The following is a 21,301-nucleotide window of genomic DNA, read 5'->3' as shown; positions in this document are numbered from 1 at the left end:
ATGACAACATCATAATAATAAATAAATTTTTTATTTATTATTATGATGTTGTCATATGCACCCTTATGAAATGCATTACTTGTGAGCTGACTCTCTACACGCTGATAATCTACACGCTACTGATGATGGTAATGATGAACCAATAACAGCCACAGAATGTGATGGATAAGGCACATAAATTAAACTATTTTACAGATTGTTTGGGTCGATTTCCATCCTTTGCAATCGATATTTAAACGATTATAAACTGTAGGGTATAAAAATATCCTGAGAATAGAATTAGGTTCACGGCACCAGAGAGAAATCTTGACGGCACTCGCAAGAACATGGATAAGTCGCTACATAATCAAATTCACAAATATTACACCATTTAAACATTATTAAAAATACATAGGCTACTGAGTTACTAAACAATCTTTGTCAAAGATGTTACGAGCCCCTGTTTTTAAAATGCTCGTTGGAAAAGGGGTAAGCAACATAAAAGGACACGCGAGGCAAAGTGCAATTTAAACATTTATTACAAGGCTAATGAAGCCGGGATTCACCGATGCGTTCCTCGTTCTGTTTCACTCTTCTATCCTCAACAGGAGCCAATAGAGCAGCGGGACACGGGTGCGCAGAGGCGGAGCCTAACACACAGAAGAGAAAGAAACCAATCAGAGCACAGAAACAGAAACACACAAAATACAAATACAACACTCATAAGGCTTAGGCCGTAACAAAGAATACACTTGTTTGTTCACAGTTTGAACGTTCTTGTTTCCATTTGTTTAATTTCAAGATCTGAGGTGAATTATCCATTGTTTCTTTTACAGCCACAAAACTGGAGCACAAAATGATATTCAAAGTCACATTACACGCTTTTAACATTAAATAAAGCACATAAACAGCACCTGAGATTATCATCGCCACACTTTGTGTTTGTTGTTCCAGCGCGAAGTCGCAGAAAAATAGAAACCGTTTCTAAAATAGGATCGTCACGTGTCGCCGTCGCGGCTGGTTAGGACAAACACTCTGATTAACATGGAAAAGAACCTTTTATCGGCCTCGCGTGTAGTTAGGAGGACATGGTGTAATATGACTCGTCTCAGAGAGTGATTTGTTCATTTTGTGTTGACCGCGCATGCGCAACATCCAATAGGTTCTGTGCTGGAAACAGAAATGATTAGTTCATCTCTCGAGTCTTCGGGTTCGGGTCCGAGTCTTTCGTTCTTCCCGTCAGTCCCATCGAGGCTTTGCTGTCGGTGCCGGAAAGAGAAATGATTAGTTCACCTCTCGAGTCTTTCGTTCTTCTGTCACGTGATGAACGAATGACTCGAACCCAAAGTCAATAGACTCGAAACATGAACTTATCAATTCTGTATCCAGTACTACCAACTGCAAAGCTCAGTTTATGAGTGTCATGATTCATGTCTGTGTTCCCCTGTCTTGTCCCATGTTTAGCAGTTCCCCGTTATGTTGATTAGTTTCCTCAGGTGTTTCTGATTAGCCACGCCCCCTTGTTATCTTGTTTAGCTTGTTTGCCTCTGTATTTAAACCCTGTGTCTTGTGTCAGTGTTTGTGGGTTCTTGACTTTGTCATGTTCCCGAGTCTAAGTCTGTCTGTCAAGTTCTGAGTCTGTTTAATTAAAGCTGTTGTAGGGATGGGGAAATGAAGCCTCATGAATCACTGAGGCTTTCTCCTGACTGTTCCGGGAAAAGATTCAAAGCTTCGAGAGTGTCGAGAACAGCGCCATCTGGTGCTTATTTAAAATAAAGCAGCCAGAAGCCTGTGTTAGAAGCTCTGGCAGATGAAGCAACCACAACACACTCCATAGTTTCAATGTTATGTGTATAAATAAAAGCCTTACATGTTTGTGTTTGATTTGTTCATTAAATAAATTCATTTTCCCATTAAAGTGTGACAATAAAATATAATAGCTTATAAGCTTATGATTCAATAAGATTTAATGTAGGCCTACTCTCTCTCTCTCTCTCTCTCTCTCTCTCTCTCTCTCTCTCTCTTTCTCTCTCTCTCTCTCTCTACATACACACACACACACACAATGAATAAGGACATTGTCTGATAGGATCGTCGTTATTAAATGTCAATATCAATAATTGTAAATATCAACCAGACAGAGGCAACAATGACTCGTTAAATACGATCTGAAGTTCGAGCCTTCTGACACCCAAAGCGAAACGCGCACGTGACTGGTCAGAAAGTGAGGCTTCGTTTGTCATCGATCACGTGACTCTAGTAAACCAATACACGCCTCGATACGGGGCTTCACTACAAATTGTGTCGCTTATGTGATACGCGCATCGAAGCTTCAGTGTCATACGTAACATCACTAAGCTGTTGCACATGGATCCTGCTTCCTCCTTTGATTCAACCCTGCAGCGTTACAGAAGAACCCACCACAAATGGATCTAGCAGCAGCTTTGGAGAGTCTCCAGCCAAGAAGGCGGCCACGCCTAATTCTGATTCCCAGGATGGCCGCCTTCCCGCTTCCTGAGCTTCTTTCTGTTCCTGAGATCGCGTCTGTTCCGGAGTCTGAGCCTGTTCCTGGAGCTTCTTCACGTCAGCCCTGCCGAGCCAGAGACTGTTCACGTCACGTCTGCCGATCCAGAGACTGTTCACGTCACGTCTGCCGAGCCAGAGACTGTTCACGTCACGTCTGCCGATCCAGAGACTGTTCACGTCACGTCTGCCGATCCAGAGACTGTTCACGTCACGTCTGCCGAGCCAGAGACTGTTCACGTCACGTCTGCCGATCCAGAGACTGTTCACGTCAGTCCTGCCGAGCCAGAGACTGTTCACGTCACGTCTGCCGAGTCAGTGTCTCCGGACAAGATGGCCGCCCCCGAGCCAGTGTCTCCGGACAAGATGGCCGCCCCCGAGCCAGTGTCTCCGGACAAGATGGCCGCCCCCGAGCCAGTGTCTCTGGACAAGATGGCCACCGCCACGTCGCCTGAGCCCTCAGCAGAGATGGCCGCCGACATGCCTGAACCTGAACCCTCAGCAGAGATGGCTGCTGCCACACTGTCTGTTCCTGTTCCTGACCCGGTGTCTGTTCCTGCCCATAACCCCATAGCCGCCCCCAAGGAATTTCCTTGGGGGGGGCAGGAGGTCCCTTGATAGGACCATGGACGCCGCGCCGCCATGGCCTCCTGAACTGTCTGGTCTGCCCTGTAGCCCTGAACCGCCAGGTCCCCCTGAACCGTCTGCTCCTCCCTGGCCGCCTGAAGGGTCGTCTCTGCCCTGGTCACCTGAAGGTTCGTCTCTGCCCTGGTCGCCTGCACTGCCTGCTCCGCCCTGGCCGCCTGAAGGGTCGTCTCCGCCCTGGTCGCCTGCACTGCCTGCTCCGCCCTGGCCGCCTGAAGGGTCGTCTCCGCCCAGGCCGCCTGAAGGGTCGTCTCCGCCCTGGTCGCCTGCACTGCCTGCTCCGCCCTGGCCGCCTGAAGGGTCGTCTCCTCTCTGGCCGCCTGAAGGGTCGTCTCTGCCCTGGCCGCCTGAAGGGTCGTCTCTGCCCTGGTCACCTGAAGGGTCGTCTCTGCCCTGGCCACCTGAAGGGTCGTCTCCGCCCTGGTCGCCTGCACTGCCTGCTCCGCCCTGGCCGCCTGAAGGGTCGTCTCTGCCCTGGTCACCTGAAGGTTCGTCTCTGCCCTGGTCGCCTGCACTGCCTGCTCCGCCCTGGCCGCCTGAAGGGTCGTCTCCGCCCTGGTCACCTGAAGGTTCGTCTCTGCCCTGGTCGCCTGCACTGCCTGCTCCGCCCTGGCCGCCTGAAGGGTCGTCTCCGCCCTGGTCACCTGAAGGTTCGTCTCTGCCCTGGTCGCCTGCACTGCCTGCTCCGCCCTGGCCGCCTGAAGGGTCGTCTCCGCCCTGGTCACCTGAAGGTTCGTCTCTGCCCTGGTCACCTGAAGGTTCGTCTCTGCCCTGGTCGCCTGCACTGCCTGCTCCGCCCTGGCCGCCTGAAGGGTCGTCTCCGCCCTGGTCACCTGAAGGTTCGTCTCTGCCCTGGTCACCTGAAGGTTCGTCTCTGCCCTGGTCGCCTGCACTGCCTGCTCCGCCCAGGCCGCCTGAAGGGTCGTCTCCGCCCTGGTCGCCTGCACTGCCTGCTCCATGGGCCTGGCCCTCCATCCCGTCCCCGGGTCCGCCTCCGCTCCACCACCCTCCTGAACTATTGTTTTTTTGTTTTGATGGGCGTTGGGGGTTATGTCATGATTCATGTCTGTGTTCCCCTGTCTTGTCCCATGTTTAGCAGTTCCCCGTTATGTTGATTAGTTTCCTCAGGTGTTTCTGATTAGCCACGCCCCCTTGTTATCTTGTTTAGCTTGTTTGCCTCTGTATTTAAACCCTGTGTCTTGTGTCAGTGTTTGTGGGTTCTTGACTTTGTCATGTTCCCGAGTCTAAGTCTGTCTGTCAAGTTCTGAGTCTGTTTAATTAAAGCTGTTGCACATGGATCCTGCTTCCTCCTTTGATTCAACCCTGCAGCGTTACAATGAGGATGTCACGGGATGAACGAACGGCTTCGGGAGGAGAGGTAAACTAACAGACTGCATAGCCTGAAGACCAAGATGAATTAATTCATAGTTTCTGTTTCTCATAATTTGGCCTTTTCCTTGCATTGCAATTTTTTTCTTATTCTAAATGCGATCAACATTTGATGTGTTTGGGGAATTTGGCTAACATTTAACATTTTAAATACATTCTGCTGAAATGAACGAAATGACTCGGAAAAAAGATTTGTTCATTTTGATGAACGGGATTCAATGATCCGAGTCAGTGAAATGATCCGAACTTCCCACTACTACACGAAATAAGGATGCGTGGCCACAACTTATTAAGTTAATGTGTCATGGCCCCGACAAAACTAAGAGAACCGAACATGTCCCCTCCTGATGAAAGCAACTCATAATGCAAGACTTACTAGATCATTTTTATGCTGTTGAGCTGCTCACCTCAGTTCGCTCACCACATGGGGGAACTCTTCCTCGATCTCCTGAAACGCTTGCAGTGACAGGGTGAAAAGGCTGCAGGTGCTCAGCGCAGAAACTGTGGCCGACTCTCTTCCACCAAACAGGAGGCCGATCTCTGCAGAAACACAAAACCTCTTAAAACGGCGAGTATGAGGCTGGTTGTTTAAAACACACTGGAGTTTCACAGCAAAGATTATCAGACTGACCATCTGATCAAAACTGCACACAAAACTGGGAAAACATGTTCTTGATCTGGCAAGCTCTGTAATCTAATATTGAGCATTTTTGAGTGTGAAACTCATGCGATTGACGCTGTTCTCACGCTCTCACACCACACGTCTGTTTTCTCAGTGAAAAACACTGCGGAGTAAAGAGGACACTGACAACGTGGCGACAGACAAGAGGATCCTTTTCATATGAAACAAACTACATTTACAGCAAAAGTTTAAACAACTGCTTTAAGTGTGCATGTTTTGAAGTCCAAATGTTCTTGTTCTTGAATATTTCTTAAAAATTGCATATTATTTAACATATATATAGTATATTATATATATCTATTATGCATATATATAAAAATCAGGCAGATGAAACTAATTAAATAGTCTCAGGTGCCTGATTTTTTATTTCATTGCAAAATGTTATACATTTCTGTCCAGCTCTTTATATAAGGTTGGATATTTAAGCATGTCCAACTTTATTCGCATTCATACAGTATCAGCATAATGTATACAGCAGATCTAGACTGCTTGATTGCTTGTATTGTTGCAAAATGTAAACTATACTATCGACCAGCTCTAATCTGAGGCATGCAGAAATTCAGATATTATAAACATTAACATGATTTTCTGTAAAGCTGCTTTGAAACAATGTGTATTTGAAAAGCGCTAAATTTGACTAGCACTGCAATGTGGACCAGACCGTTACTCTACACAAGACTACTTCTCAACTTCTCATACATCACCTCCAAAGTGATCTCCATCACACAGCTCCACCTGGAAAGCCTCGTTCTTCACCAGCACGCGTCCACAGTCGATGAAGAACATTTTGTCTGGTTGAGCATTCTGGCAAATGATGATATCACCAGCATTGAAGAACTCATTGTTCAACTTCATCAAGATGGCGTCGGTGAATTCTTTGTTGTGCGACAAAAACAAGCCTTTGTTCAAAAGACTGGAGCATCTCTCTGCCATGATGTCCTTTGAAACAGAAAACATAGCACTATTAAAAATTATTTCTATAAAAAAATACTGTTTGAGCCAAATGATTGTTTGAACAGCAGAACAACGTATTGTGTGTTATCTGAAGTTTATATTTATGAATCAGTTAGAAACCTTTCTGAGCTGTTTTGAGACGACGTCGAGGATGTTCTCCTTCTCCCGGTGCCACTTGTACTCGGCGGTGGTGCGCTGGCGCAACTCTCTGGGCAGATTTTTGAACAATGTGGAGGATTGTAGCTGGTTTATCTGAAATATTGATATATCATGGCATAATCAGAGCCGTCTTGTATTTATTTGTTGAATAATCAAACTTAACAAATACAAACAGCTTTAATTTTAACTCTTAAAGTTCACCTTTACCTTGTATGCATTGCCAGTCGCAGACACGCTCCCAAATGATGTGATCACGCAACAAATCAATGCAAAACACATTATATTTCCAATCACCATACTTACGATCGCTAACCACCGTTCATCCACACCTAAAAAAACAAACAAAAGGGAATCACTTTAGTTCAATGTAAACTTTTTCTTTTACAGTTCTTCAGTGGTGTTTGCTCATGCAAAACCTTACGCCACAATGCTAGGCTAAGCCATTGCCTTTTTTGTTTTCATCTGGCAGATGGAAATCATATATCTGATCACTTAACAGTAACAGCACATCATGGATCAACTAACTTTGTATCACAGGTTTTTAAAAAAAAATCCCAAATCCTGATCGTAAAAAGTGATGCTGTCCTTATTAAAGTGATTTCAGGAGACATTTTTCTGCACCAAAGACTGATTATCAGATTGATTATCATTTCTCAAAAAATAATGAATGTGGAAAGAATGTTGTGCGGCGTACGTGTTGGTGTGTCAGCTGATCTCCAGAACATCTGAGAGAAAGCTCTGAAGGAAGCATAGGAGTATTTTTCCCCGATCGAGGCATTCTGCAAAATGTAACAGAAGAAAAGAAAGACATGTTGAACACATCATGTCAAACAAATGCCTGAATAAGCAATAAAAAGTGAGACATACCTCAATTTTCTCTTTCATAACCCAGCAGTCTTGGGGAAACTCTTCCATCGCAGAGATGAAGTATTGAACGCAAGAGTTCCAGTGCCAAATGAGGACCATCATCAGGAAAGCTAAGACAAGCCTGAATGACTTCTTGACTCCTTCAAGCTGTACATCAGACATCTAAAATGATAGATAATAAAACATAAAGTATCCACAGAACAGTAAGGGTGTACAAAATACAACCAAAAATGTTGCTTGCTGGTTTATCGTGTTATGACAGAGGAGGAAAAATGTGAGAAAATACTACAAAAATGATATTAAAAATCCTTTCATCTTATTTTTTTTTTCTATCGTATTATTAAATACTATTTTAGGCTGTTTGGGGTTCTTGAGTTGCTATATTATTTTTTAGAGCACAAAAGTAGAATGTTTTGTAGAACATTGTGTTCTTTCTATTTTGTAGAATGTTGGTAACCAGACAGTTGACGGCACCCATTGACTTCCATAGTAGTTCTCCTCTACTGTACAGTGTGAACATATTACCATTGAAAATGTCTTGCATAAACATGACGGTGAGTTTTACTTACACTTTCCAGTTCAAACCAGTATCTCAGAAGCTTTGGCACACGGAGTAAACGGATCATGCTGAGAATCCTCACAAACATGAGTATCCGCACCAACTTCGAAACCACCAGTGAAGTGGTGTCAGCGTGGTCAAAATGCTCCTGTGGTGAATTCATTGGTTGTACTGTAAGAAGCATCTCTACAATTTGATCAGTGTGAGTGATATTAACTGATGAATACAATTACCACAATGACAATGATAACGTCGACCGGAAATGCAGCCACCACATCAGGAACAAACCAAGACCTGAAATAATCCTTTCGAATTAATTTCGGATCAAGGATGACCTAGACAGAAACAGGAATGAATTTTATAAACGTATTTTAGAAATGTAAAGCCATAATAAATAATTAATATTACACTATAGACATACAAGACAATGAGGCATGTTCATACCTGACCGCCTTCACTGAAAATGCCCATTCGAAAATTAAAGCCAACATCAACACAAAACATGAGGTCTGAGAATAAATTGTAAGCCACCCAGTATTTGTGGGCACTTCCATGCATATCATCAGAAAATGCCATGTCCAGAGGAATCGTTATGAGGTTCACAAATGTTAAGACCACCATATACACAAGATAGAAGTTCCTAAAAGACAGAAAAAGGCTAATTTTAACATTTCTTTTTAGATCACTGTCACTGTGATGGCATTAATGGCACATTGACAGACATAAGAAGACATTACATGACAACATATGTATTTATTTAAATAAATAGTGATAATGCCATAGAAGACTTTATACCTTGAATTACCATGCAAAAAACATGGCACATAACACAAAGTATCATTCGTAGCACACGTTACGTATTAATTTCAATTGCAAGTGTAACATTTTTAATTTTATCGTTACATTTTATATTACTTGTATTTATTTACATTTAATTGCGTGTATTAAAAATGTGAATGTGAAATATGTATTTAAATTGTGTTTGATTTTATTATGATATTACAAAAAAATATTTGTCCAGTGTAATCAGTTCTCGTCTGTCATTCATGTTCACTCTTAATAACCTTCCTAGAGATAAAATAAGACGTCCTAACATAGCCTATATATGTTTACGTTACAACGATCACACTTCTAATTACCATATGCTGATGCTGAATAATTAGAAATTAAGCTAATTACGTTAGCTTGGTTAATATGAAATATGGTGAGCGTTAGTTTCCAGGCTAGTGAGTCTGTGTTAACGTTAACGTAAGTTACCTGAAGTGACTCTGTGGGTTCAAGACCCAGCGGTGGGTTTCGCCTTCAGCTTCGTTTTTATCTTCATTATCTTCATTTATCTTAATTTTATCTTCATCGTTCCGTTCAACACAGACTGTCACTGATCGTTGTCTTCCTTTTACGAGATCTTTAAGTTTCGTCCAGCTGGTTTTTCCCCGACCACTTGAGCTATTTTCACTCTTCATCGCGACTGCAACTGAGAAACTGCCTGATAAAAACAGACTGCAGACACGATTACACGTATTTGTTATTTGTTTTTGTTTGTTGTATTTGTTATTTGTTTCTGTTTGAATTTTAGAATAACGCGATCGCGAACCGGCGCGTGACAGTCGAGCAGTGATCGGCAAATTACACTGTTTTAAAACTTCGTTCATTCACTGGATGGTTTTCATTTGACTGTTTGATTTGTTGCAATATATCCTGAAATCGTAAGACATTTTCGTGGACAAATTTAAGTAGGCTACACTTCAATGACAGCCATTTAACAAGCGCGCGCACACACACATTATGGGTGTTGTTCATAATCTGTTTGCCTCTACAAAGTATGCTTTATTAATAAGGTAGGCCTATATTGTGTACTAAATTTGGTGCTTCAATATCACTTTCTTAAGCCACATTAAGCGTATTATATGAGAAAAGAACGCTTGATTACGGTGCCGTTGTCTGTTTTAGCAGCTACTACCATCTAGCCTATGTGTGTGTGTGTGTGTGTGTGGATCGTGCAAGGCTAAACAGGCGAAATGAAAGTCTCAATATCCAAATGAAACAAATAAGATCGACTCAGAAACGAGTCAATCCACAAATGCACATCTTACTTGTTGCATGCACATATTCTGACCTACATTAATACAAAATCGAGGTTTTGTATTAACAACTATTTCTCTATTTGTACAAAATGCTGCACATTCATGCATTTCTGGATTTTGCACGCACAAGTTGTAGGCTGTTGTATTAGTTTAAATGTAGTGACACATTTGTGAATTTGTCAAATAAATGGGTAGTTGTGCACACATCAATAATTAGCACAAGGCCTATTAATTTGTACTTGTTTGTGTGGTTTGTGAAATGCTTAAAAACCGCGAAAAGAAAGCCTCAAAATCCAAATGAATCAAATGAGATTGACTCAGAAAAGACGTCAATGAATGCACGCGTGTCCTGATCCACAAACACACATCTTCTTTGTTGCATGCCAAATTATGATACACTAAAAGAAAACATTTATATTCACAAAAATGTCTCTATTTGTACAAATTGCTTCACAATTTTGAATTTTGCACATGCAAGTTGAAAGGCATTTGGTTGTAGATAGTAAAATATATCTGCAACATTTACCAAGTTCATGGATTATAGTGCTTGCACGTGCTAATCATTTTGATACTATATTCATCCCATAATGGCCAGTCAAACTCACTTTTTTGTGAGTGTGATAATGCCAAAACATGTAGTAACCAAAGATGAGGAGTGATGAGGAGAGATAAAAAAAAGAAAAAAATACAGATATTAGAGGGGCAGATAAGAGAGACCACACACACACAAAAAAATTTGACCTCATAGCAAACATTTCATAATTTTATTGCATTGGTAGGAAAATGCTTACACTCATCTCGGATGAGCAACAATAAAAAGAACAACAGACTAGATGCATTTAAGCACAGATTAATTGAAAAAAAAGAGAAAAGTTTTGTCTCTTTAAAAAGAAAACTAAATATTAAGTCTAACAAATTTTTTTTTTGCTCTGTATCAAATCAATTATAAAAATAAAACTTTAACCATAGAATATGAAGAAGAGTTTCAAACTTCTTTAAATTCATGACTAATAGTAAGCAAGCAAGTCAGAGCAAGCAGGTAAATGTGCTGTATTGCATTCAATACAACAGAATCATTCTGTGCAAAATCAGAGCACAGCATCTACAGGTCTGTGCATAGTCATGCTGAAAATGTTCACGCTTCACATGCAAAAGAAAAACATCACAATAATTAAAATTTAAGTAGTGCTTTGACTGAGGATTTACCAACATAGTATGTACAGACTACACAGACATACAAATAACATAATATGCAGGAAGACTGAATAAAAAGAGAAGCCCCTTCATGACTTTGTCGTACTACGTATTTTAAAAAAGCCGACAACAACAAAAATGTCTCCAAGAAATTTCCATTACAGGTATTTTTTTTTCACCTTGAGACAACACACATTTTGAACAACATATTTTTTTCAAGCATGACAGGGATCACATGTATATAAAATAATCAGTTTGATACAGCACATTTAAGAGACAGTGTTATATGGTATATGTACACAGTTCTGGAAGTGTCCTGCTACATGAAATACATGCACAGTCAAAAACAGTAGGTGAGATGCAAGGTCAAAGCCTAAGCAGGAAGAAGACCTCAGGTTCTGAAGGGTTGGAGAAGTCAGGAGGGAGTACAGAATCGTCGTTATAGTAGCGATCTCCGTATCCGTATCCGTAGCGTAGCGAGGTGCAGGATCCTTCGGGCAAGCCTCGGGTCTCAGGACCCAGTTGATCCAGGTAACCAGCGATATAAGAGCCTGTAGAGTGCCTATTTGGAGGAGGATATTGGGAGGAGACTGGCTTATTGCGGAGTACTACTTCCATGGCACTCTGGTGTTTGGAGGCCTCCTGCTGTCTCTCACGTGCACGACTGGCTATATGACGTACACGACTTTGACTGCGGGATGACAGTCGCCTTGACAGAAATGGAGGAGGGTCTTCATGATCATCGACAGAGCTCTGAGGAACCACTGAAAGAGGTTTCGGGGCGGGTTGAGAACAAGAAGGGAGGGGACGCGTATAATCTTCATGTTCTAACGTCACAAGCTTGCGAAGCTGCTCAGTTAAGGGATCAGTGGACTTAGGACGACCGGACATCCCACACATCCGTCTTTGGTCTCGCATTGCAGGAGTGACGAAACTTCGGCTGATTGACTTGTACTTGCTCTGGAAGTTGCATGAAATGTCCTCGGAGGTCAGGTCTCCCAGGCTCTTGGACTTGGAAGAAGTAGCTGGGGAGAGTCCGTTGTGGATCTGAGGAGGTACGGGAAAGGCTTGGCTGTGTGGAGTTGGCTCTTGCAGTTCAACTGAAATCATGTCGTAGTCTGAAACGGGTGTGTATAAGTCCCTCTCTCGGCAGCCTTGAGTCTTCGCAAGACATTCTGAGGATGAAGAGCTTGTGTGTAAATCCTCTGCCCTGCTGACCAAGCTGTTTTGGTCTCTCGTCTCCTGAGTCCTCGCCTGATCTGTTCTGTGACTTCCAAGTGGAAATCTCCCGGTGTCATTATAACAGGTAAACTTCCTTGGCAGGGATTTGCCAGTAAGGTAGGTGTTAGAGAACAGATTTTGGTGTGGAGATTGGTATCTTTGAAAGGATGATGTGTTTGTGGAGTATGAGTGAACAGGAGAGGGAAGGTATGAGGGTTTGTATAGATGTGTTGGTTCGTGATATGGGGAGGTCTGGTTTGAGCCTTGAACACTAGTGAAATCTCGAGTCGAAGGGGTCAGTGTGTTGTCTAAGGGATCCTCGTCCACATTGATCTCCACCTCCATCAGACTGCTGCTTACTGAGTCCTGGCACAGCAAGAAACGGTCTGAAGCTGTGCTGTTAAATGAGGTTTCTCTATAACCTTCAAAGTTCCTGAAGGAACCAGTGGATTGGCTATAGCTTTGCTTTAGATTTCCACGTGCGGACCATTCTAGAGGCATCCTGATGGGTGAGGATCCCTTGCTGACCGCAGGAGAGTCAAATAAGATGTTTTTAGATACAGGAGAAAGCACCTCCTCATCCAAGATGGTAAAGACTTCAGGTTCGGTTGTTTCAGGACTGGAAGGTCTCACGGTTAGCTCTGAGGTTGTGCACGCAGATTTCTGAATGACTTCTTTAAGGGGAGTGCTGGAAAACTTATTGTTGAGATGAGGGAGGTCAGACGGGGGAAGAGAATATTTCAGAGGTTGTGAGTTGGATTGAAGTAATGTGCTCTGCTCAGAAGTGAGCTCAAATTGGCCAATCAGAGCAGAGATTGAGCCACAGGTGTCATACTCGTTATCTAGCGAGACAGCGTCAATAAGGCGAGAGAGAGCGCTGTCCTGAAGGGACACTTGACTCTTCAAGTCTTGCAGATCCATTCTAGGAGGGTGCGATTTGGTGACAGTACCTGAAGAAGAGGAAGAAGAGGAGGTTGTGGAATACGTGGCTGCTTTCGGTGTTAAAATGTTCTTTTTAGGAGCTTCCAACTTGCTAAATTCTCTTTGACTTCCTTTACTCTGTAAGCCACCATTATAACGCCGATCTGAAGGACTTGACCAATGGTCTGTTGGCCCTTTGGAAGAACATAATTGATCTGCTTCAGTCTGGTTGAGACCACTTCTTGAATGTTCTTGGTGAGAATCACTCAGACTTTCCCTACTGCCCACAATGACCAGGTAAGGAGTTTCGTTTGTATCTTTGGGCTCAGTGTTACAGTCTGGAATGGGGTCAGCAGAAAATGAATGTTCATCGGGCTCTTTGAAGGCAGACGTTTCAAAGAGAAGATCCACTGAGATGGATCTGGGTTTCTCATGGAGGAAGGAATCTGTGGAAGACATTGTTTTACAGGAGATGATTGTCAGTAACTTCAATAAACACAAATAAAAAAACATCCTCACAGACCAAATTCCAACACGAAACTCTGTACACCAGACAAATGAAATGTACCACCAAGTACGACGGTGAGAAGGAAGTTTGATAATGGCACTGTGTTGGTGCATGGGGAACATTGAATTTTTTTCAAAAGCTTTATTTTTTCCAAAAGCTTTGATGGATTACTTTTCGTATGAAACACAACAAAAGTTGTTCAGAAACATTGGTGCAATGGCTTAACACTGAAATGTTTTTGGGTGAGTCGACCTGAGTATGGCTTGTGGTTTACCTGCAGGGGTTTTCCTAGTCAGTTTTCTACTATAGAGAAGCACAACAGTAAAGACAGAACAAGACAAAGGCAAGTTAAGGTACTCAAGAAAGAAATGCGTGCAAGTCTGAATACGTAAAAGGGACCAGCAGAACTAAATGCAGTTCTTAAGGTCCTTGCACACTGAGTCCGAAATTTTCACATGTGTTTTTTCGTATTCGTGATTTGATGGCTCTGAAATGTCAAAACACCATTCAAAATGCTTGCAATGGATGCGAAAAACGCAGAAAATCGAACCTGAACCGAATTTTTTTATGACGGACTAAAGTTTTCGGAGGCAGTGTGCAAGTGTGATTGACATAACGTGAGGTTGTATTTATTTTTTAACGTGCGAATATTTCGGATGCAAATTTCGGACTCAGTGTGCAAGGGCCTTTAAAGGGATAGTTCACCCAAAAATGAAAATTCTGTCATTAATTACTCACCCTCTTGTCGTTCCAAACCCCAAGACTTTCGTTCATCTTCAGAACACAAATGAAGATCTTTATGATGAAATTTGAGAGCTTTCTGGCCTTTCATTGACAGCTACGCAACTACCACTTTGATGCTTCAAAAAGATCATAGAGAGATTGTAAAACCAATCTATATGAATTGAGTGGTTTAGTCAAAATTTGCTGAAGAGACACAATGATTGAATTTAGGCTTTTATTCACATTTAAACATTGATCAGTGAACATAAACGCAAGCTCAACCGAACCTACTTGATGCGTGAGAACAAACCTCATTGGTTCTTGCAGAAGATCAAACGTGATGCGTAACACAAGAATGAACCTCATTGGTTCTCACACTTCAAGCAAACATGCTTGAGCTTCATTTACCACAACTGATGTGTGAGTTGATGAATGTTTATATGTGAATAAAAGCCTAAATTCAATCTGTTTGGTCTAAACCGCTTAACTCATATTGATTAGTTTGACGATCTCTATGAACTTTTTTGAAGAGTCAAAGTGGTAGTTGTGTAGCTGTCAATGGAGGGACAGAAAGCTCTAAAATTTCATCCAAAAGATCTTCATTTGTGTTCTGAAGATGAACGAAACTCTCACGGGTGAATAATTAATAACAGAATTGTCATTTTTGGGTGAACTATCCCTTAAAGAGGACTGTGAAACAATAGAGAGCATGTTAAAAGGTTACATAAACAATGAAATTATTAATAGAAGTTAAATAATAGACACTGAAAATGTGCAGTTTTGAAAAGTTTTCTTTTCTGAAAGGATAGCGAAAGCTTTCTTATCACAAAGGTGCTGTAGTGTTAATGATTTGAAGAACAGGGAACTGTCAACATCCACTCTAATTTCCACTCTCCACTCTCAACATCCACTCTAATTATGCCTTATAGCTATAATGGTAGGGATAACAATATAAATGTATGCATTGTGTAACAGCTTTCATTCTGATTCATTAGGACACATGGTTACACTTTATTTTAAGGTGTCATTGTTACAGTGTAATTATATATTTACGTACTGTGTAATATTAAGTAACTACATGTACTTACTATAGGGATAGGGTAGGATTAGAATTTGGTTGAGGGCTATTTGCATGTAATTATGCATAATTTACTGTTATTACTATGGTAAGTACATGTAACATGTAACAACGGACACAGTCCCTAAGGGAATGTCAAGGGAATTATATAAGCAACTGACCAATGATTGTGTCAGATCCAGGATCAGACCCTTCCCTGTCTGGAGTGGACAGGCTGAGGTGAGTGTTTAGGAGCTTGTCCAGTGGCATTGATGCTGGGCGGTGTTGAAGAGCTCTTCTGTTCCCCGTTCTCCTCTCAACATGAGTGGGCTGAGAGTCCCCAATGCTGTGCTTTCTGTCATATGTAGCTTCAGCCAATGGCATCTTGGTCTTTTTGCGGCCCTTGGCAGGAGCGCTGGCAGTCCTCCGGAGGAGATGGTCGGTTATGGACCGTTTACGAGGTGGAACGCCGATATTTGTGTCCACTGAGGACTTGGAGCTTCTATTGAATAAGCCTCTGAAACCCCGCAGCTGACGACCCTGAGAAACCGACAGGGATAAAGAGAGAATTCAGAAATTTGTATGTATATACATTCTAAAAATGCTGGGTTGTTTCAACCCATGTTTGGGTCAAATATGAACGAACCCTACCGTTGGGTTAAATTTTTGAATCATTTTTTAAAACCTAACAGTTGTGTTTGTCCATATTTGATCCAAACATGGGTTGAAACAACTCAGAATTTTTTGGAGTGAGAGAATGATTAATGCAGTATTATTTAATTCCTAATATGATGCATTATTTGTGCAAAATGTGTGATCCCAACCTACATTAATTAATTTCTTTTTTTAATTAACATGATTTTATGGTGATTTATTGGTACTGGTGGTAACATATGATTCATAAAGTCCCTTGTAGTAAAATATAGTAATTACAAATAATATATTTGCATTTCCTCTTTCTGCAAAAATAAGGAGAGGAAGTTGTTGCTGCAAAACCTACAAACATTTGATATTTCTGAAAATCCCAGGATGTCTTTATGATAAACCAGATTAAGATGTACAGTCTCAGAGAAAAGTCTCACACACACACACACACAAATTGTTGCTGGGTCCCAGGTTAAATCAAACCATAATCAGAGACAATAACAATACATACATGCAATGTCACATTCATTTCAAACAGTCAACTTCAATATAATCACACAATGACAATCTTTGACAGATTACAGCGATAAGACAGACAGCACTTCTGCTCCTGTGCGAACTACTGCATTACTGACTACATCCAACAGATGGCAGCATATTCTTCTGAATCATTCAACCATCTCTCATTTCAAGCCTTCAAAATATAACCATTTCACTGGAAGCAACAAAACCAGCTTTACAACCAAGGACAAAACTGACCAAAACAGAATTACTTGCAAAACAAAAACGGGAACAAAAGTAAAAGACGTATCCATACAACTGCACGTTTACAACAGCTTAGTGTTTACTAGCCAAGAACACGATGTGACATCGACACATTAGTAGACGCTCATGCAGTATCATGCAGTGCACTACATATCCAGGGTACCTTATTAGCTCCTAGCAAGTGCATTATGGTATAGCTTGGGTTGAGGACTAAAGGACTCCACTGGAAAGTAAAAAGGTTGGAGGAACTTCAATAAAATGTCAACGGGGGGAAATATCAATAAAGATATTTTCCTATTTCAGATCCCTTTTTTAGATGGAAATGAGAACCAAATGTCACGTTTGTTTACACGGCAGTAGAAATGGACAGAAACAACAGCTTGCATAGCAGATTGTAATGATAACCAGCTGAGCTTTTTTACACCTTTTTTTTTAGCAATTTTTTTTTTAATTTAACCAAAGCAGTTCCACAGTTCCTGGCGCCTTAGTTATCAATAGGAACGAATCTAATTATTAAATCTATGAAGAAATAGCATTGAATTTAAATTGATAACATGCCCAGTGGAAATGTCTGTGGATCTTTATCAAACTGATGAGGTTCAGCTGTGTGTGTAGTCATGAGCTCACCTTTCCATAGATGTCATGCACTGTGATATGGACAAAAATGGATGCTTCTGTCATTCCCTCCAAATAAACGTGTCTATATCCTGTGGGAATGGGAAAGAGGAGCAATGATTGAAAATGGGATGGAAGAAAGGCTTTCTATTTACTAATGGCCCTGAATCCTTCATCATCATGGTCTATTTAATCTGCTTATATTAGTTATTTAATAAGCTGATTATGTGACTGCTGTTCACGTTGTTTATTAAACTACAATCACTTTTATGTCCCAGAGGTGAGCTTATTGCAACAGTTCCCACAAAAATGCTGAAATATTATGGACTGTGAAGATCATGAGATAGTGCGCAGTTCGCTTTGAAACATGCAGCGCAAACAAATAAGTATATAACTTATTTAGTCAGTCTTTTGCGATTTGATAAGGACACAAAGCCATATCGCGCTTTAGATTTGAGTTAGTTTGACAGATAATTCGCCAAAGCAATGGTGCAAAACAACGTTAAATGTTCTGTAATTATGAGAAGTTTTCAAATATTGTCAGCTCATTATGAAACCATGACAGGACAGATGCCAGAGCCTAGGTAATTAATGGGAAACAAAATAATTCATTAAAATGCATATTGATTTATATATATTTACAATAACATATTGGATATGCATTTCTACAACAAATCAGCCACAAGTTATTTTAAAAGTTAGTTTACTACTTTATCAAGGAGACAACAGTGTCAGTGAAGAACATGTTTTGATGAAATGGCACATGTGAAGTCTAAAGAAAATGTCAGGTAAAACATTATTTGTTGATTCAGAAAAATTACAGTTTAGAAAAAAATGACAATCCTCCTCGGTTGCATGTATATTCACTTTTAGAGGACACATGGTTACACTTTATTTTAAGGTGTCATTGTTACAGTGTAATTATATATTTAAGCACTGAGTAATATTAAGCAACTACATGTACTTATTATAGGGTTAGGGTAGGATTAATCATGTAATTATGCATAATTTACTGTTATTACCATGGTAAGTACATGTAACAAGGACACTGTAAAATAAAGTGTTACCGACAAATAAAATACAGTATTGTGTGTAAAAAGTGTTGTAACAATTTAATTTAATTTAAAGTGTCCAAGAAACACCCACATATACTGGAGAATGTGTCTTACCTGGCATGAGACTGCTGAAGGCCACGGTCCTCTGACCCACAAAGTCTCGTCCAATGGGGTCGTGATCCCAGACCAGGAAGCGCACAAGAGCCACGTCAGGCATGTGAAGAGTGAAGGACAGCGTCTCTTCCCACACGGGGTTAAATCCTGCATTACCAATCACACCGAAAGTTAACAAAGGCTGTTCAAATAAGCTCAACAAAACCCTGGAGTCATGAAGCCGTACCATTATCATCCACAACCCTGGTCTGCTCTTTACAGCAATCGACCGGAAGACCGATAATCTCCACCTCGACGAAAGGATCGATGATCTGTGAATGAAGTCCACAAGTGTCAGATACATTCATTGCATTTTACTCTTCTGAACCCAATCCACCTTATTCCTGAAGAGCTCACTGCGTTCTGAATTATGGCTGGCAACTTCCATTCAAAAAGACTGAAATGAATCATTTTAAATCATGAGGTTGCCCTACAAATAAAGCTGATCGTCAGGTTGACTGGATGAGCTGTCAGTTTTCCTTCTGTTTTATTTTCAGACATCGTGAGAATATCGTAACACGTGGTATTTTAACATGACAAGAATATCTGTGGCAAGAGCTCTTTTCAGTTGCTGAATCTTTTCCTCATGATTATTTAATTTTTTCCCTTTGCACATTTGTGGTCTGTTCTCCTGATTTAATTTACGATATATCCCATTAATAATTCACTGGAATACACGAAGAATCTCTAGTTTTTCTCCTCAAATCCTCACGTCTCTTTCCAGGATTGTTCTCACAGGTAAATACAATTTATAATCTGTCAAAATGATGGAAATCGCTTTGAAATAGTATCACACAATGCTGAAGTTAATGAACACTTTTGATTAAAGCAACGTATGTTACATAATACAGATATATATATATGTGTGTGTGTGTGTATATATATACAGTATGTGTGTGTGTGTGTGTGTATATATATATATACAGTATATATGTGTGTGTGTGTGTATATATGTGTGTTTTTGTATATATACAGTATATGTGTGTGTGTGTGTATATATATATATATATGTGTGTGTGTGTGTGTGTGTGTGTGTGTGTGTATATATATATATATATATATATATATGTTACTAAAGTGATATTTAACCCGTCCGTTATTTCTGTGGAACGAATCGTGCTTTTGGGGTTATTTGATCTGTTGAAAGTACCTTGTTGATACTTTTACACTTTTAAATGTCCTTTTAATGTTCGATGGTTGAAGGGTGAGTAGATTAATGTCATCTCATTGTGATACTTTAAAAAAAAAAACGTATTATTGTGTTCATAGAGCGAGCCTTTCACTGATTGTTCACAGCTTAACAAAGGTTACACTCATCATTCGCGTAAAGCATCACGGGGCGCAAGAATAAGGTGTGTAGGAGAGTGCTATCAGAGACGCCTGCTTACCTCACCACGGTCTCCCAGCATTGAATCCGGGGGTTTGGGAAGCTGCTGTCCACTAATGATTTTGATCACCAGCTGTTTCTTGGGATTCGCTGGGAGCGGATCATCATTCAGTGGGTTAAAAGCGCCTGGTACAGATTTTCAGAGAACAGAAGTACTTGACTTCTGACAAAGCATAGTGGTTGTGCATTGATGTAACAGTACTTTGAATGCATTTGCGTACCTTTGCACATCAGGCCGGGTTTGAGCACGTACCCACTGCCTCCGTTCTCCATGAACTTGGCTCTGTTCAGCTGCATCATACGACCCTCCGTCTGGTAGTTTAAAGCCACTGTGCGTTAAGCAAAAGACAAATCTCATTCCTTCTTTCCTTTTTACCTCTCCATCCTTCATTCATTTATTTATTCATGATTTTATTCTAGGAAATAATTTCATGATTTATTCAGGTGTGTAATGCTAATAAATAAACTGGATGGCTAACAAACTACGAAGTTTCATCATGGCCTGGTAAACATTTTATTCAATAAACAATCAGGGAGCAGAACTCAGCTGCGGCGCCACAACTTCCAATTTACTCTGGTTTATTGGACCCTTATGATGGCGCGCACACACACACAGACACACACACAGACACACACACACAGACACATACACACAAACACACACATGCAAGCACACACGCACACACATACACACACACACACATGCAAGCACGCACACACACACACGCGCACACACGCACGCACGCACACACAAACACACAAACAAACACACACGCACAAATGCACATACACAAACGCACACACACACACACACACACACACACACACACACGCATGCACGGACGCACGCAAGCACACACACACACACACTGGTTAATTTCTGATTCTCTTTCTTTTATTCAGTGAGGATGATTGATCAAAAGTGACAACGTATTTTGTATTTTTTTGAATACAAAAGATTTATATTTCAAATGAATATTGTTCTTTTGAACAATTCTATTTTTCTTCTACGCAACTTCTATGCATCAAAAAATGCAGAATTTTTTTTTTTTAATCACAGTTTCCACAAAGATATGAAGCAGCACAACTGTTTTCAACATTGATAATATTCATAAATGTGTCTTGAGGATCAAACCATCATATTAGAATGATTTCTGAAGGATCACGTGACACTGAAGACTGGAGTAATGATGCTGAAAATTAAGCTTTGATCACA

At 40.9% G+C, this 21,301-nt stretch overlaps 2 protein-coding genes across 5 annotated transcripts in view; both read right to left on the bottom strand.

The window, feature by feature from the left end:
* Positions 1-460: 460 nt before the first annotated feature.
* Positions 461-9,444, bottom strand: hcnl1 (hyperpolarization activated cyclic nucleotide-gated potassium channel-like 1). Its single transcript, XM_084123819.1, has 11 exons — positions 9,015-9,444; positions 8,202-8,397; positions 7,991-8,092; positions 7,768-7,905; positions 7,199-7,360; positions 7,026-7,110; positions 6,539-6,660; positions 6,293-6,424; positions 5,923-6,157; positions 4,944-5,076; positions 461-629 (listed from the first exon to the last, which is right to left on the bottom strand). The coding sequence occupies exons 1-11, from the start codon at positions 9,407-9,409 to the stop codon at positions 581-583; spliced, it is 1,749 nt and encodes a 582-aa protein (XP_083979945.1). The 5' UTR covers positions 9,410-9,444; the 3' UTR covers positions 461-580.
* A 1,146-nt stretch (positions 9,445-10,590) lies between these two features.
* The window catches only part of plch1 (phospholipase C, eta 1), a gene marked incomplete at its 5' end in the record, with an annotated part of 65,161 nt that continues 54,450 nt past the window's right edge, over positions 10,591-21,301 (bottom strand). Inside the window, 9 exons of one of the 4 annotated variants that reach the window (XM_084124497.1) lie at positions 13,486-13,623; positions 13,960-13,988; positions 15,648-16,005; positions 17,039-17,098; positions 17,503-17,582; positions 18,660-18,806; positions 18,886-18,970; positions 20,087-20,211; positions 20,307-20,414. In XM_084124497.1, the coding sequence (XP_083980623.1) occupies positions 13,978-13,988; positions 15,648-16,005; positions 17,039-17,098; positions 17,503-17,582; positions 18,660-18,806; positions 18,886-18,970; positions 20,087-20,211; positions 20,307-20,414 (974 nt within the window). In that variant the 3' untranslated portion in view covers positions 13,486-13,623; positions 13,960-13,977. Of the gene's footprint in view, positions 13,624-13,959; positions 13,989-15,647; positions 16,006-17,038; positions 17,099-17,502; positions 17,583-18,659; positions 18,807-18,885; positions 18,971-20,086; positions 20,212-20,306; positions 20,415-21,301 lie in introns of all 4 variants that reach the window. The other 3 variants (XM_084124498.1, XM_084124496.1, XM_084124499.1) reach the window with 3 other exon arrangements.

The sequence above is a fragment of the Abramis brama genome, assembly GCF_963993115.1.
Source record: "Abramis brama genome assembly, chromosome: 9".
Classification (NCBI taxonomy): domain Eukaryota; kingdom Metazoa; phylum Chordata; class Actinopteri; order Cypriniformes; family Leuciscidae; genus Abramis; species Abramis brama.
The sequence above is the reverse complement of the archived record's forward strand: the minus strand, read 5'-3'. Positions and strand labels throughout refer to the sequence as shown.

Coding starts and splice junctions, on each gene's coding strand:
- hcnl1 (XM_084123819.1), bottom strand. CDS start 9,409: ATGAACGAAGTTTTAAAACAGTGTAATTTGCCGATCACTGCTCGACTG. Junction 8,398..9,014: donor AACCCACAGAGTCACTTCAG/GTAACTTACGTT, acceptor TCTGTCTTTTAG/GAACTTCTATCTTGTGTATA. Junction 7,111..7,198: donor TTATGAAAGAGAAAATTGAG/GTATGTCTCACT, acceptor TACATTTTGCAG/AATGCCTCGATCGGGGAAAA.